This window comes from Metopolophium dirhodum, chromosome 6 (assembly GCF_019925205.1).
Source record: "Metopolophium dirhodum isolate CAU chromosome 6, ASM1992520v1, whole genome shotgun sequence".
NCBI classification, from domain to species: Eukaryota; Metazoa; Arthropoda; class Insecta; order Hemiptera; family Aphididae; genus Metopolophium; species Metopolophium dirhodum.
In genome coordinates, this window is record NC_083565.1 from 862,347 (window position 1) to 879,570 (window position 17,224).

At 26.3% G+C, this 17,224-nt stretch overlaps 2 protein-coding genes across 6 annotated transcripts; both read left to right on the forward strand.

The window, feature by feature from the left end:
- Window positions 1-70: 70 nt before the first annotated feature.
- Window positions 71-10,259, forward strand: LOC132947443 (elongation factor 1-delta). 4 transcript variants are annotated; one of them, XM_061017728.1, is made up of 12 exons: window positions 71-224; window positions 2,178-2,275; window positions 2,672-2,728; window positions 4,973-5,059; window positions 5,646-5,709; window positions 5,788-5,861; window positions 6,582-6,615; window positions 6,701-6,864; window positions 7,470-7,539; window positions 7,635-7,760; window positions 8,753-8,868; window positions 10,082-10,259. In XM_061017728.1, the coding sequence occupies exons 2-12, from the start codon at window positions 2,183-2,185 to the stop codon at window positions 10,118-10,120; spliced, it is 924 nt and encodes a 307-aa protein (XP_060873711.1). In that variant the 5' UTR covers window positions 71-224; window positions 2,178-2,182; the 3' UTR covers window positions 10,121-10,259. The 4 variants fall into 4 exon arrangements, with proteins under 4 accessions (XP_060873711.1, XP_060873714.1, XP_060873712.1 ...); XM_061017731.1 differs by lacking the exon at window positions 4,973-5,059; XM_061017729.1 differs by lacking the exon at window positions 2,672-2,728.
- A 4,332-nt stretch (window positions 10,260-14,591) lies between these two features.
- On the forward strand, window positions 14,592-17,062 carry LOC132946473 (UDP-glycosyltransferase UGT5-like). 2 transcript variants are annotated; one of them, XM_061016488.1, is made up of 5 exons: window positions 14,592-14,661; window positions 14,956-15,244; window positions 15,360-15,952; window positions 16,039-16,481; window positions 16,557-17,062. In XM_061016488.1, exons 2-5 carry the CDS (start codon window positions 15,010-15,012, stop codon window positions 16,828-16,830), a joined length of 1,545 nt encoding a protein of 514 aa, XP_060872471.1. In that variant the 5' UTR covers window positions 14,592-14,661; window positions 14,956-15,009; the 3' UTR covers window positions 16,831-17,062. The 2 variants fall into 2 exon arrangements, with proteins under 2 accessions (XP_060872471.1, XP_060872472.1); XM_061016489.1 differs by lacking the exon at window positions 14,592-14,661 and adding an exon at window positions 14,669-14,774.
- The last annotated feature ends 162 nt before the right edge of the window (window positions 17,063-17,224 follow it).

Genomic DNA, 17,224 nt, shown 5'->3' on the forward strand with positions numbered 1-17,224 from the left:
ATTATCTATGGCTTTATTGGCATATCGATGTACTGAACTTAGAAACAGTTTTTGTTCTAATTGTTGATAAGAAAATCATTTCAGCTATTGACGTTTCTAGATTCATTCTTTTTAAATTCTCGAGTTTCAAAAACGTGTCGTCTTAGGCCTTTTTGTGACTTTAAACAAGTTTTTTTAAACTTTTTTTAGTTTCTTCACCTCGATTTTCTAACTAATCACTAAAAGTAAGTAGAACATTTAATAATTAGATGACAGAAGGTCGTTGCGTGGTCAGGGGATAGGTCTAGGCATCTTCCGACATATAGTAATTCAGGCTTTAAAAGTAAAGCCCCTTTGTCGGGGCCTGTTTTTTTATCTATTGTTAGTAGTTCCTAAATAAGATCAAATTTTTTTTTAAATAAGTGTTTAAGTATCAGCTCCATCTTACTAACGCATAACATAACACAACAATTTTAATATGGTTAATACTTGCTTCAAAATAATTTTAAAATTCTATGTTAAGCCCTGAATAATATTCTTATTTTATATTAAGTAAATTCGGCAGTATTCACTCTGATACTAAAAATAATTGATTAAAATTAATACTCCTGAACATATCTAAATCAATAAGGGATGTTTTTTAAGGGGTTAAATCGTAGTCAGAGAGAGCTCTCTTTCCAGCCACCACCCCTAGTTTCGCCACTGGTACTGACCATTGTTGATAATTGGGAAATTGCCTACCTTTGCCTACTAAAAATGGACCAAACCAATTGGAAATATTAATTTTACTATATACAAACTAATAAATTACTTTTTTTTTTTTTTATTATTAATAAAATACACAATAAGGCACAATAAGAGTATGAGCTATGATAAATAAAATATGAATAACGTGAGGAGGGAGGCCCACCAGTGTGGATACCCTCTAACTTGGGGTGAAAGGATGTCATGGAGTGGACGAAATGAGAAGTGAAATTTTGTTAATTAGGGAAGTAAGAGCCAATAAAAGAGGGTTTAAAATACATTTTAAATCTTCTATAAATTTGTTGATGATGTGGAGAGGTTGATTCACTGATGAAGGGTTGGCTGTGGCTTTGGCATAAGTTGTCGGTTTTTGATTTGAGTTGTAACTGGGGACGTTGAAGATTTGTGGTGCAACAGGTACAGCAGATGGTGGGCTGGGGTGTTTTTTCGGTTTTTCAACTTTGTCATCTTTGTAAGCAACCTTGTAAATGGTGCGCTTTAGTAAATTTTTAAAAATTCGACAACCTTTGTAGTTGGCATTGTGGTTACCGTCACAATTGGCGCATTTAACGGGTTCTTCCCGTGTTTTAGTGCAATCTACGGTGAGGTGGCTTAACCCACATTTCACGCAACACGGAGGTTGGTGGCAATAATTGCGTGTATGTCCATACATTTGACAAGTGGCCTTATTGGATGCTCGAAATTCACAATTGAGTTAAACTTCTGAACATATCTAAATCAATAAGGGATATTTTTTTAAGGGGTTAAATCGTAGTCAGAGAGAGCTTCCTTTCCAGCCACCACCCCTAGCTTCGCCACTGGTACTGACCATTGTTGATAATTGGCAAATTGCCTACCTTTACCTACTAAAAATGGCCCAAACCAATTGGAAATATTAATTTTACTATATACAAACTAATAAATTACTTCAAATATTTATTTGGATTTACTAATAAACAATAGTTTAAATAATAGCTGTTTGTCATTATATATTTTTATATTAATATTATACATTGCATCAAAGGAAATTCAATTAATACCTATACATTCATAACAATTTATTCACTATACTTGTCGTCTTGGCGCTAATAAGGGGGGAAAGGGCCTGCAGAGACTTAGTCCTCCCAAATGTCGGTCGAGTCCCCCCATTTTAAAATCTAGTAATTAGTACTAATTTGTATATTCTGTGGTACTAGGCAATATGGCCTATAGGGAGGGGCTTGAGTCCCCCCAAACAATTTAGTCAATTTGCGCCTATGCTTGTCATGTTAGGAGAGGGCCTAAATAAGGAAGGAATACTGTAGGCACCACCTGATATTCAGACCTGAGCACACCTATAATAAAAAAAGATAACTTTTTACAAAAATAAACTCCTTCGCAAGATAAAATACCTAAATATTTACTTGTATTACATTAGGTTATGATGATCATATAAACTTAACTATTGTTTTTAGATAAAATGTCGTTAGAGATTTTAGCTCAAGAAAAAGTGTGGCTCGATAAATCAAAATATGCTGATGCAGAACGTGTGTATTATGAAAAACTATCAAAGGTAACTGATATTTTTATTATTCTGATTAATACAACATATCTATTTATCTATTATAACTCAAACGCTTATAATGCATTCATTTTTTTGTTCTATTTTATTTATATTGGGATATTGCTTATATACTTTATTTTTCATCAATATTTTACTGCTAGATAATGTTTGGTTACAGTTATTACAATTGTCAATACCGGAAAATACTACAGATAAAAAGCTTGATTATTTCTTGAACTTGATGTTTAATTGGGTGCTTTAAAATATATATTGATATATTCTGTTGTCGTATAAATAAAATTATTTTTCTTTAGAACCATATTCAATACATCATTGTATTATTTTATAAATTAATATTAATGTGTTAGACTTGTATTTAATTCTGTTATTACAATTAACTTTTAGAATAAAGAGGAAAAAACTATTACTAGTGGTGGTAATTCATGTGCTACGACAGTATCAGTAAGTGCATGTATTTTAAATCTTTGTTTCTATTTCAATGGGAGCTCAAATACTTAGTAAGGCACACTGCAGAGCCTTTAACATCTTTTTTTTATCTTCATGATTGTGAGCTCTAAAATTCAAAATAGTTGTTATTTCTTTGTCACTTGTCAGTAGTAAGTGATCTATTACATAGGCTTTTCTGAATACATACGCACCAAATTTCTATTTGGATTTTTTTTTTAAATTTAACACTCCATTATTGACATACTTATTATAACACACAAACTATTACTCTGTATAGTATGTAATCTAAGTAAACATATTTTTAAATACAATATTAAATATCATAAAATAATGTACATTGTATATATTTTTAAAATCATTTTTGTAAAATAAAAAATAAAAAAATAATTAATGCATTGGCGTAAAATGGGGGGGGGGGGGGATTTTGTAATTAGTGCACTACAATTTAAGTACAAATACTTATTATTAATAAATTAGGCGCCCTGTGCCTTATTATTTATCCGAGCTCCTGATGATACAGAAAGTCTAATAATATCTATTTTGTATACTGCTTCAAAACAAGTACATATTGCATAGGTAAATATAATAATTGTTAATTCATTTTTTTTTTTTTAATTTACTACATATTTTTAATGCTTATACCCAAGTTCATACTTTGAACGTTTTTGTGCATACTTAGTCATTTTTACTCAGCATGTCTGCATCATAATATTTATCACCTTTTTAGTGAATATAACTCCGGTCTCTACTTATAATATTAATTATACAAAAATTTGTTTGTCTTCATGAAAATGTAAGCTGTGGCTATTATTATTTTCAAAGATTTTTTGGAAATTCCCAAAAATAATATTTTGAAAAAAATTATTACATTCTAAATATCTAAATTAACTTACTCAGAAATATATTGGTATTTAAAAAAAATTCTAAAAAAAAAACTACTTAACATAAATAACATAAATGTTTCTACCATCAAAATTGTTCTTATAATCAGATTTGAAAAAAAATTTTATTTCAGTATTAAAAAATAAAAAACTTTTATATTTAACTTGTATCTCAAGTGACTAAATAAAAATAAAGTTTTAAAATAGTGATTAGAACAAAAGTTATTTCATCTGTCGGGTCTCTTGTTATACTACGTTTAGTGGCCATTCAGGTGGGTTTATATCATTGTTAAAATGATTTTAAACTAAACATCCATAAAATATGGATATAAAGTAATTTAAAAATAATCTGTCGAACAAATGTAATTATTATATTACATTGTTTTTAAAAAAAACAGTATGCCATACATAACCAATATTATTTTGAGTATTGGATTGTATTCTTTAATTATTTTGCTTCTGAGGACTCCACATTCCCAAAAAGTACATTCCTTCCCTATAACTAAGGGAACTGGAATGGATACACTTACACTTTTCACTCAGGTGTACTAGCAAAATATTAAAATAAAAATGTTTTATTATATTATTAGATCTAAAGAAAAATAATTTAAAAAACGAAAATGATTTTGTCTTTTGTTAGTTTCTTTAACTTTCAAAGATCAATTTGAATCTATCAAGTAATAAATATATACATTTTAATTACAGTTAGAATTTAGTAATAAAAGATATTATATAGATGATTTGATAATGAACTAAAGTGAATTTTTTTAATATTTGAGTGTAGTTGTTTTAAAAGGTTATATAATAATTATATTTTGTTTGGGTTAACTTGATAATTAAAAATAATAATACCTATTTAAAATCTCAATAATAGTCACAGCTACTACCTAATACCTATATTATATAATAATAACTAATCACTAACATTATTATAATAATATTCTTGATAAAAAAAAAATCTTCAAATATCAAGTACTTAACATATAATAAAGTTGTATCGAGTTTGTTTAACTAAAATAGTTAAAATAAATAAAGTTTATATTTCCATTATTAGGCGTTAAGTTGTTCTGTTAGGTACTATTAATTTTGAGGCCGTATATATTCATAGATTAATTGTGATGCTTGCTAAATTTCAAATAATTACCAATTACCATAATGCTTAAATTAAAGTTAATTCATTTAATTTTATTATTTTGTTACTTTTTTTTTTTACATTTTCTATTACAAGAGTAGGATTAGTAGATAATATTTATAATTAAAACATAAATATTTATAGAAAATTATAAGTACCTAGGTACTACTTTATAATAGTTTAATTATTTTATACATAGTAGAAATATTGGTTTTATTTTAATAGAATACCGGTTTTGAGCCCCCTTTCAAGAGTGTGCTGATAGATGAAATTGAAAAAGTTCGTCAATATTTGCGAGAGAAAGTTCTAAGTGTAAGACAAACTTGTTAAAAATATATAAACTATACATACATATGCATAAACTAACATTTTGGAGTAAATATATATAATAATGTTTATATTGTGTATAAGATTTTAATTTAGCTTTTAGGAGAGATTTTGTTTAAATTTTTGTTTTTGAATATTTTTGAGTATCACAAAAATGATTAATAAAATAACTTTTGATCTATAAAAATATGCCTTGTACTTATATTTAGGGTTAAAATTCCGCGTGTACTGAAGTATACGATGCTATGTAATTAAAAAAATATCTATAATAATAATAAAGGGTGATGTGTAATTAACAATATTTATAGTAGTTTCAAATAAGCACACATTTTTAAATAATTTACTTATTAATATTAATGTAATTACTAGTTATTTAAAATACTTTTGTATGTCTGAACTCTGATTAATAATAATATTAGACATTTTGTTATGGATTTATCTGTTGTCTAAAGAATATTCACATTAATATCATTGGATGAAATCTCTCACAATCTTATATGGCTTATTAATTAAATTATTAAATTTAAAAAGAAAATTCTTGATTTATTTATAAATTAATATATTTTTTTAGATCGATGCTATTGATTCATCTGTCATTTCTTCAAGGGATACTGAAAGTTCCAATACAATCAATGGTAATTAATTACAATTTTAGCTGTAGGTAAATATATATATATTTTAATTAGAATTAATAATTTTGAATTTAATTACAGCTATCACTGATTTGAAAAATGCTTTTCAAAAATTGGAAATCCGTGTTAGTGTGTTGGAAGGAAAATCTTCAAGTGTAAGTATTTCTTAAATTAAATATAATTTCCGTTCATATATGGGAAAATTTCTAATGAAATTGCTGGATAATTTAGTAAAACATAATTCTTTAAATGCATAAAACCAGCATGATGAGATTAAAATAAAATTCAGTTAGGAAAGCTCTCTCTATGATCATGCTAAATTCCCAGTTTTTAAACGTATTTTAATATCAAGCAATAACAATAAACCATAGTTCCAAATACAATTTAAAAATAGTTAAGCAACCTTATATTTGGTAATTAAATACTTATACAAGAAGTAATTATCTCAATACATAGAATTGTAACTATGTAAGGTAACTACGAACAAGAGTGAATAAATAAATATCTTAATATCAACAATTGTAACTATGTGCTGGTTTGCTGGTAACTAACGAACGGACTAACAGCAGGGATATAAGGCATTAAAGCTTTCTTAATATATGTAAAGAAATCTACAATTTAGGGTTATTGTTTATAATATTGTTTTAAATTTGACCTAATATAATTTTAATAAACCATAATCAAATTATTATCAAATTAAGAGAATTATATTGAGATATAAGTACACTAAACATTTATAAAATTATACTTTTTAAATGCTCATAGTTTTTTTAAATTCTATGGTTTTATAATTATGATAAATATTATGTCACCTAAAATACTATTAATGTCTTATATTCATACTAATATATCATTATAAATTATTTATGATTTAGAGTTCATCAAGTAACTCAAGTTCATTGAATCAAGGTATTTAAAATATAATATTATATTATAATATAATTACATTTTATAAGAATTATATTATTGATATAAAATTTATTTTTGTACTAAGATATTGAACAATTACAAAGTCTTATGGTACAGTTAGAAGCTCGTGTTAAATCATTAGAAACTAAAAAAGCAGCACAGTCTCCTTCTAAACCAGAAGAAAAAGAAACACCTAAAAAAAATGACGAGGAAGATGATGATGTAGATTTGTTTGGATCAGAATCTGAAGTAAATATTCAACATTAATTAATTAAAATTATTTTAAAGATTTATCCATTGATGTTTTGTGTTAATTATATTTAGGTTGTTTCTTCTTTAAGCGAATATAAAACTTACAGTTTTCAATGTGTTAAAAAAATAATACTGTTGGGAAGTATTGTTTAGTTAGATTTCAAACCATACATTTATTTATTTATTAATTTTAAGATTTTTTTTGTATTGTTTGGTGTAAGCTATAATAGTATACATTTTCAAAAATTCTTTCAAATTAAATAATATAACTATTCATAAAGCTTTTGAAATTCATTAACAGGTCAAGATGATACTTGTAAAAAAAAAATTGGACGCTTTCTACAGTGTCCTATCTTACAAATCTAATATTTGGGAACAAATTGTTATTCTAAAAAAGTCCTTATCTATTTAATCGAGTAGTTGCAGATATTTAAGTACCTATTTGGATTCAATTTGACTGTCACTCTATCCCTTCTAAATATAAGAGTGGTGTTTTGAATTATTTATATTCATAGTTAGGTGCTTAATCCTGGTAATATTGATTTTACTGTTTATTTTGTGTAATGAATATAGTATAAATATTTTATTAATATCGTTTTTAGGAAGAAACTGAAGAGGCAGCAAAACTTAAAGCCCAGAGGGTAGCTGAATATTCTGCTCGAAAATCTAAGAGTAAGCTTATATATATTATATATTATATAAGCTTACAAAGCTTATATTATCAATATCAAAACTATATTTAAAATATATTTTTAAAAAATGTTTAGAGCCAACTCTTATTGCAAAGTCAAACATTATATTGGATGTTAAGCCATGGGATGATGAAACTGATATGAAGGAATTAGAAAAGGCAGTGCGTAAAGTTGCTACTGACGGTTTACTGTGGGGAGCATGTAAGCTAATTATATATATTTATTTATATACATTTTGGTCAATCACTACTTTTAAGAATTCTTTTATCTTCAGAAAGTATTCATACTTATTTTATTTTATCATAAATTATAATCCATGAATACTCCATAAATAGTTTTTAAAATTATTTAAAATTTAAAAATGTAAATCAAACAATTATTTTGTCTTACTAGCACTGTTGACTAATATACACAAAATTAATTTTTTTTTAGTATTATCAAAATACTAAATTATAAACTTAACTACTTTTTTTAAACAGTGTACAACAATCATGATTATTATAACATCAAATAGTTTTTAATACCACTAAAACTGTATTGATATATTTAATACATTTATATGTTTTTTATCTTTTAATAATATAAAATTATATTATATACCCTTGTGCATAAATTTATTTTTAATCACTGATTATTGTATTACCCAGTATAATTAAAGAATAAACTATAATATTAGCCATAACTTATTAAATTTAAATTTAATAATGAAAACCTGGGTTATAAAAATATAAAATTAGGGACTTTTTGACTAGCTTACCTTGATATGGGATAAGTTGTTGCAATATTAATTTTGAAATAAATTATCACAAAAAATGTTTCAGAATATAATTTGGTAGAAACTATTACGTACTTTTTTAGGCTTATTTTCAATAATTATTGATTCCCGATTTTCAAAGGTTCAACATAAAAGTGGTTGTTTCTACCAATAAAATTAATAGAAACAAAAAGTTAATAATTTATTCTACCTATGGAAAGTACTTAAACACATATTATATTGGAGTATATGCATTTGTTACCAAATGTTAACATACTTTCTTATATTATTGAAATTATGATAAATTAATGTATAAATTAAATTTTAATTTAAAAAAAAGGCATGACACATTGTTGAAGTTGTATAACAATTCAAATTTTTGTGTATACCATATGAAACTTCAAAAGTGTGTTTCTCATAATTAAATTTATTATTTTAGCTAAGCTGGTTCCGTTAGCCTATGGGATACATAAGCTTCAAATTAGTTGTGTTGTTGAAGATGAAAAAGTATCAATTGATTGGTTACAAGAGACATTACAAGAAATTGAAGACTTTGTACGTATAATATCCTAAAAGTCTTATGTAATATAAATTATGATTTAGTAAAGATTATTAGATATAGACTCTGATAATCCACAACATATAATCAGTTATTATTAGTGATGTTATGAACTGTTTGATTTTTTTACTGTTTGAAATTAACTGAAGTCATTTAATTTGGTCCGAAAATCAAACATTAGAACCAATTACATATAATAATTTAGTTCAACATTCAAACTGATTTCAAACTCTGTTCAAAATGATACTTAATAAATTATTTGATTACTATTATTTTTGTCTTATTAGCTAAGAGGATGCATTTGTTGTCTCTGTCTTACATATCAAATTATTGTTCACTTATTTCAATAGTATGCTGTTAGTTTTGATATAAGAGTGATTGACCTATTATAAAACTTTTAGGTAATAACATTATTTATGCTTAAGTTTCGACTTTTATTTCAATATTTTAATTTTTAAACGAGATGAGCATTTTTAATTTGTGATATTTCACATACCCATATCTTGCTTGAAAATTAAAATATTTAAAAAATCACCAAAGCTTAAGCACAGAAATTTTCTTACCAAAAAGTTTGATAATAGGTCAAATTTATTCTAATATCAAAACTAACAGCACACTATTACAAGTAAACAAAAATTTGGTATGTCATATGTTTGTAAGACGAAGAAAATAAATGCATGGGTAGCATCTTCTTAACACGTTGAGTGCTTCTTAGTTTTTGACGCACATTGTCCATGTAGTTTCGAGTGTTGACTGCAAGTTTCCTCACAACGCTAAAAACCACTAATTTATCGAACAAATTAATAATCATATAGAAGAACCAAAGCGTTGATCCTACACAATTTGTTGCGTAAAAAACAAGTTGACCATCGTGTTGGTCATGGGAGCAATGTTATAGTTGTAAATGAATAGTAACAAAGGCACTCAACGTCTTAATTTATTAGGTTGTTAGTTGAAAAATGTAAAATTTATTTTAAAATCAATTAAGTTTTAATTATTAAGATTTCACTCTGGTCAAATATATAATTTTAATAGTTCAGTTTAGTTTGTATAAAAATATATTATGAGTTTGATTTAGATAAAACTAAAAATGTTTGGATCAGGTTTGGCTTGACTTCAAAAATTAGGATTCGTAACATCACTAGTTTAGTTCAAGTATAACACTATCATTATGTACTATTTCTACTACAATTTTTATTTTATTTTTAGATACAAAGTGTTGACATTGCAGCTTTCAACAAAATTTAGGATCAAAAATTATTTTGATAAACTCTAAACACCTTAATAAAGTAATAAAAAATTGTGAAACATAAATAACAATTATCTGTATTTTTTTTCAAACCATTCAATTAAAATATAAAATCTGATCCTGATATTTATATATTAAGATGTTTTGGTAATTTATTGTTACATATTAAACTACTTATCCACAAAACGAGCCAAATTTCAATTAATACTATAGTACCTATTACTCCCTTGCCTATTAATTTTTATATTATGGACTGACATCTATAAAAAAAAAAGCCACCTTAAAGGGGGAAACATGGCTCAATTAACTATTAATCATGGATTCAGAATCTAAGAAAGGAATAAAAAATAATTTGTTGGCTCCCCAAAAAATATTTCTTTGGATGGCCTTGACAGATAATATACTTACTATAAATATATTTATTTATTAATTAATTTATAATATTTATAATATTTATGAATATTTAAACATTCTATAATATTAGAATGTCTAACGGTGTTGTTGGGTTAGTTATTACTTACTCTACTCATTAAATACAATTGTAATAAAATAACTTAACTTTTCAATAAGAAAAAACTTCATTACATTTATAAAACAATAGGTTATTGTTATTATGCGAGCAGTATATATTATCAGGTAGACAATATGCCTGCGGGCTGCAATAGATCGCGGACTTCTCATGGTGCATACGTACGAACACAGACAAATGGCCGTCGCCACTTCGCCGTAAAACCATTTACTTATAATGACAAAAATATAACTTTTACATTTATTATTAAATATTTACTAGTGTAGGTTTTCTACGAATGAATTTTTTTTCGACCTGTTGGGTATTTTTTAACGGCAAAGTGGCCTTACGTCGAAATGGCGACGGCCAGTTGTCCTAGATCGGCATACGTAAGTATATAGTTTAACCACAGAATATTATATGAAATTTCATATATTCTATGGTTTAACTCTAAAGTATCAAAAATGTGGTTGTGATAACCATTTTTTTGTTAGTTAAAGAATTTGAAAGAGAACAAGAAACAGTTGATGAAAATGTATTATAAGAGCATAATATAGAACCAAATTATTTTATTATGAACCACAGTTATACCAGGTTACTCCATTACCTAATTATGAAAACCAGGCATATTCTCTACAAGCAACTCCATCAGCTTCTCATGCAACTCCATTATCTTCTCAAGTAACTCTGTCATCTTCTCAATCAACTCTTTCATCCAGCTCAAGACGTTCAAACGAATACATAAATTACCAAACAATTCTAATCAGGGTAATCATAAAATACAAAGTAATAATCAACCAAATCTAATCAATCTCAAAACTCAAAAAATAAAGAAAGTTCCTCTAAAACATTATGAATTTAAATGGAAAAAATCTAGTCCTAAATTTAATTTTGAATTTCCATTAACTCAAAAGTATCTTGTCAATGAATATACAAAGACTCCGTTGGAATATTTTTAAAAAATTTTTTCTGATGACATATTTAATTTAATTGTGGAACAAACTAATTTATATTCATTCCAAAAATTTAATAAATCAGTTTGTACTACAGTTACAGAAATAAAAGACCTAATTGGTATATATTTTCTGTTATTATATATAAGTATTATGTTTTCTGTTATTACATATAATCATTATGTTTTCTGTTATTACATAATTTATAAGTATTAATTATTATGTTTTCAATTTTTTATATTTACAATTATCTAAACAAATTGTATAATTATATGTTATGATTATAATAAAAGAATTTTAAAAAAATACCCTAAATTGGTTTTTAGATCTAATATAATTTATAAAACTTAGTAATAAGGAATATGAATTATGTATCTTCAGGAATACATGTGTAAAACAATCACCTCAAGATTTTGTGTCCTATAAGATACATCTCAAATTTAAAATTTGGGTACTCAAAATTTTTTAAGACAATGTTTTCTAAGTTTAGTAACCTTGAGTTAACTAGAAAAACCTTACTTGAAAATTTTCTGTTGCTTTTCTCACCAAGTGAACATTTAAGGGTTAATACGAAAAATAAGGAACAACATTTTACTGTTTATAGAAGAAATAATTTTATTACATAATCTCATGAAAGATAGAAAATTAATGCTTAGTGCTTTAACATTTTGAACGCGCGAAAAATGAAATATATTTTGTGATACAAAAAAAAAGTAGCAAAAAACAAGAAATAATAATTTAAATGAAAAAAAAGGCATCGGACAAGAAAAGGCGATGTAGGGGGTATGTGATGGCGAGTTGGTGGTGCTGATGATGTTGGTAACTAGTATATGGCCACTGGTCACCTCTACACCGTTCTCACGGGCGGTCCTGCGAGGTGTTATGTATGTCAATAAAACTTTATTTAGGTAAAAAAGCTTGAAAATTTAATACAAGGTTCCTGGTATATTGTAACAATAGTAGTGGAAAAATATTATAAATACATTGGAACAATTTTTTTAAGCATTTTAAGTTTGAATTTTACAAAATGTATCAAATTTAAAACAAGGTTCCACGTAAATAGGTTTAAATAAATTACTTTATTCACAATAATATCATCAAATGATCAAATATAGCCAATATAGGTACCTACTTATAAAAGGTACTAGGTAGGCAGTAATATCATAGGCTGACTGACCGTCTTCACTCAAAATCGTTTTTCTTATACAATGATATTATACAATTGAATTCAAATTTAACACAATCCAATACAGTGACCCACTTGTAACCTACTGTACAGAAGAGCTACACCCACTTGCCCACCTTTTAGATTCTGAGTGGAACGGTGAATGTATTGATTTTACAATGATGTGTGTTCTTTTTAATTTTTTAATTTTTGTGCCTGTCATCACGGTAAAACTGTTTTGAGTTTCTTCAACAGTATCTTGTTCGATGGGAAAGTGAATCTAGTTGGTGCATTCGGGAGGTCAAATTTTAAAATGCCCAATAGTTTTCAAAAGCGCCGGTAAAAACTTAAAAATTAAGGAAAAACGAGAATTTTTACACAAAATTGATTTTGGGTTTTGGTGTAACAAAAAATTTCTACAAGGAAATCAAATTAAATTTTTATGAGCGTTTGAATATTTTTGAAAAAAAAAAAAGCGTTCATATTTTTACAATTTCGGATATTCACTTGATTTTCCATGTAGTGGTTTTGTTATTTTATTGTTATTCAAAAACGAATAACTGTAGATACATGAAAATTTTACTGAATGTTTATATTTTTATTTGCTATACACCATACAATTTCTAAAATATTTTGACTTTTTTTGAGCTGTTTACGGACATAGTCAGTTTTAAATTTTTTTTTTTTTTTCTATAAATATCAATGAAATTTTGTTTGTTGGGTTTTAAGCGTGAACATTTAATGCAAGGCTCTGGATATATTGTTTCAATAGCAGTTGAAAAATATTAAAAATATATATAGGTAAGTACAATTTTTTTTTATTATGATTTAAAGTTCGAATTTTGACAAAATTTATCAAATTTAAAATGTATTAATTATTTTGTAGTTAAAAATGTATAAAATGTTCTAATTTTATAGCTAAGGATTGAAAATTTAAAACAAGGTTCCATGTAAATATGTTATGTATAAATTACTTTATTCACAATAATATCATCAAATATACTTAGTAATATCATAGGCTGACTGACTGTTTTCGTATATAATGATATTATATCATTAAATTCAAATTTAACACCATCCATTACAGTGACCCACATGTAACCTTCTGTACAGCAGAGCGACACCCACTTGCTCATTTTTTTTTAATATATTAATTTATAAAAATCAAAATTTTAACTAGTAGTTTAATAGATCCATGATAATAAGTTTGTAAGCTGGTACCTATGGGACTTGAATATTGCTTTATGATTTAAAATTGTATTATTTATTAGGTAATATTTAATATAATCTACCATCATCTTATAATTTTGTAAAAAGTGTCAGTAAAATAAATCCATTAATATAGATCCAATCATTAAATCTATTTTATACATTTTTAAAACCATTTTAAATTGTTATTATCCTTATTCTTTGATATATAGCCATATAGGCACATTTTAATAACTCAGAAATTACTCCTTCAAATTTTTTATAATATAGGTACATCAACATTTTTAAAACAAAAAATATCTGCTTAATGGTTAACAGTAAAAACAAAGTTTTCTTGCCACATAGCACTCATAAAATGGTATAAAAAATCTAAATAATTGAAAATATTTTCCTTAAGTATACTTCAAAATTCCAAAAATCAGAATTTGAATAAATTCATTATTAAAGGAAAATATTGGGATGAGCATCCTTGGTGAATCACTCAATTTTATGCACTCCTAGTTTCTTTGTAGAATGTTTTAAAACCAGAATATTTATTATGAGTTGGTGACCTTCTAAATTGTTGTTATTTTATTATGTATCTATATTATAAACATTGGATTTAAATACTATGTTTATGTTACATAACAGACTGATCAGTGATCACTGTATCACCTATCAAACAAATAACTGCAATTATACAATTTTACAATCAAAGTTTGTATGGTAAGTAATAATATTTTATTTATAATAAATACATAATTACACCTAGGTATTGATTATTTATACATAGGTAGTTTATTTATTTTTTGTACCTAATACCTATACTATACTACTAGGTGAGTATTATTTAATAAATATAATGTATTTGTTAGGTACTACCTACAGTATATACTAATATTGCTATTTGATAGTGATAGCAAACAGTCTAGTAATAATAATAATATACATTTTATAAAACGCTATTAAGGGTACTTATGTACAGAAATATGGTTACTTTTATTTTATTCTTTTTTATAGGTATTATATAAATAAACTATCATCTATACTTCAAGTTGGTGAGAAGTTGTCAATATGAACAGTATAATTTTGATCACTGGTATTTTAATATCAGTGAATAGTGGTTTATCATCTAATATATTAGCGTTTTTACCAAGCAAAGCACGCAGCCACTATGGAGCGTTTGAACCGTTACTCAAAGAGTTAGCAAGAAAAGGTCATAATGTGACAGTTTTTTCACCATTCTCAATGAAAAATCCACCATCATCTTACCATCATATTCAGGTTGAGGACGAAGATCTCGTAATGAGTAAGTTATAAACAAAGGTAGATGCATGATTATAAATATTTAGTATAAAGAATCCTTTATACTGTGAACTAACCTATAGTTACGCTGATAATAATAAATTTAATTTGTTTCATAGGTTTTAATCCATTCAGTGTAGCTAAACATTTCAAACCAATTTTAGTTCCGTTTAGGTCTTGGTTTATGTGGCCAAAATTTACAGAAACAATATTAAACAAACCATCTGTTCAGAAATTGATTCATTCGGAAGGACTTCATTTTGATTTAGTTCTATTCGAAAATTTCTACCATGAGTGTTTTGTGACTCTTGGACATAAATTCAATGCATCTGTTGTACAGTTATTTCCTTCGATTCCGAATGCTGGTGTTGCACAGTGGCATCGTAATCCGTATGATGGATCATATATTCCAGATATCAATACTGGATTCTGTGACAATATGTCTTTCATAGAACGCTTGACAAATACTGTATTGTCATTTATACATACAGCTTTGAGTTCATTTTTCTACTTTCCAAAACAGAGAGATTTAATGGATAAATATTTCAACTATACTGGTTGGGAAACACGGCCGTCAATGGAAAACATGCTAAAAAATATTTCACTGACATTGATTAACACACACTTTTCTGTTGGAACACCGAGACCACTTGTTCCTTCATACATAGATGTGGCTGGAATGCACCTCAAACCTGCATCTACACTCCCAGAAGTAAATTTATTTATTTATTCACATTAGTTTATATTATTAACTAGATATATATCACATTTGTGTCATTGGTTATCATTATTCATTAGGATCTCCTGGATATTATGAATAATGCTCCCGAAGGAGTTGTGTTTTTCAGTTTTGGTTCTATACTCAAACCAACACAATTACCCAAAAATGAATTTGACATTTTTATTAGACAACTGAGTAAAATCAAGCAAAAAGTATTATTTAAATGGGAATCAGATACTAAAATAGACTTTCCACCAAATATAATCGTCAGAAAATGGTTTCCACAAGCTGATATTTTAGGCCATCCTAATTGTGTACTATTTATTACTCACGGAGGCATACAGAGTACAGAAGAAGCTATATACTTTGGAGTGCCAATGTTGGCTATATCAGTGTTTGGGGATCAATTACATAACTCATTAGTAATGCAGAACAGAGGTGCTGCAATACGTTTAAAGTACAGTGAATTTACTGAAAATGAATTTGAAATAGCTTTACATAAGATGTTGAATGACAAATCGTAAGTTTTTATAATCATAATTCTAAAATATATATTATTATGGTATTACCTGTAAAAATTAATCAATATTTTTAGGTTTAAAAAAAAAGCAGCAGAACTATCACTAATTTTCCGTGATCAACCATTAAAATCATTAAATAAAGCAATTTATTGGATTGAATATGTAATACACCACAATGGGGCTCATCACTTAAAAACTGCTGCTGGTGAATTGACTTGGTACGAATTTCTACTAATTGATGGTTTGTTTTTGGTGGTGATCATGAGAATAATTATAACTATAATATTGTGGTATGTTGGAAAAAAATTGTGGAGAAGATTTTGTTGTTTAAAATCTAAAAAAATCTAAGAAAAGGTATATTGTTCATATTAATTAGGAAACTTAACTAAATAAGAATTCATGACTAATATATTTTATTTTAGTTATATTTTATTATTATCAAATGAGTTTTAATTGAAAACAATTATATGCCTCTATTTTATTATCCGTGATGTCACAAGGTGCCAAAATTATTTTATATAAATTTATTATATTTTTTTAAATCTAGTCCTGAAAATAAACTTTATTGATTGATATAACATTTTTATTTTTGGTATTTTGTCCTAATGACTTTATGGGTTTAATTTTAAAACCTAATATAATTACTGTTATTTATAAGTTGCCATCTTGAAGCCAGCTGATGTGTTTTAAAATGCCAGCCTATAGCCATTAGCCAGTATAACTTATGGTTTATATCATAGCT

What these genes read in the sequence shown, in the direction of transcription:
- LOC132946473 (XM_061016488.1), top strand. Translation starts at nt 15,010, where the DNA reads ATGAACAGTATAATTTTGATCACTGGTATTTTAATATCAGTGAATAGT. An exon ending in CTGCATCTACACTCCCAGAA is followed by an intron (nt 15,953 to 16,038) that starts GTAAATTTATTT and finishes ATTATTCATTAG; the next exon opens with GATCTCCTGGATATTATGAA. An exon ending in AAGATGTTGAATGACAAATC is followed by an intron (nt 16,482 to 16,556) that starts GTAAGTTTTTAT and finishes CAATATTTTTAG; the next exon opens with GTTTAAAAAAAAAGCAGCAG.
- LOC132947443 (XM_061017728.1), top strand. Translation starts at nt 2,183, where the DNA reads ATGTCGTTAGAGATTTTAGCTCAAGAAAAAGTGTGGCTCGATAAATCA. An exon ending in CTCAAGTTCATTGAATCAAG is followed by an intron (nt 6,616 to 6,700) that starts GTATTTAAAATA and finishes TTTTGTACTAAG; the next exon opens with ATATTGAACAATTACAAAGT. An exon ending in TGTTTGGATCAGAATCTGAA is followed by an intron (nt 6,865 to 7,469) that starts GTAAATATTCAA and finishes TATCGTTTTTAG; the next exon opens with GAAGAAACTGAAGAGGCAGC.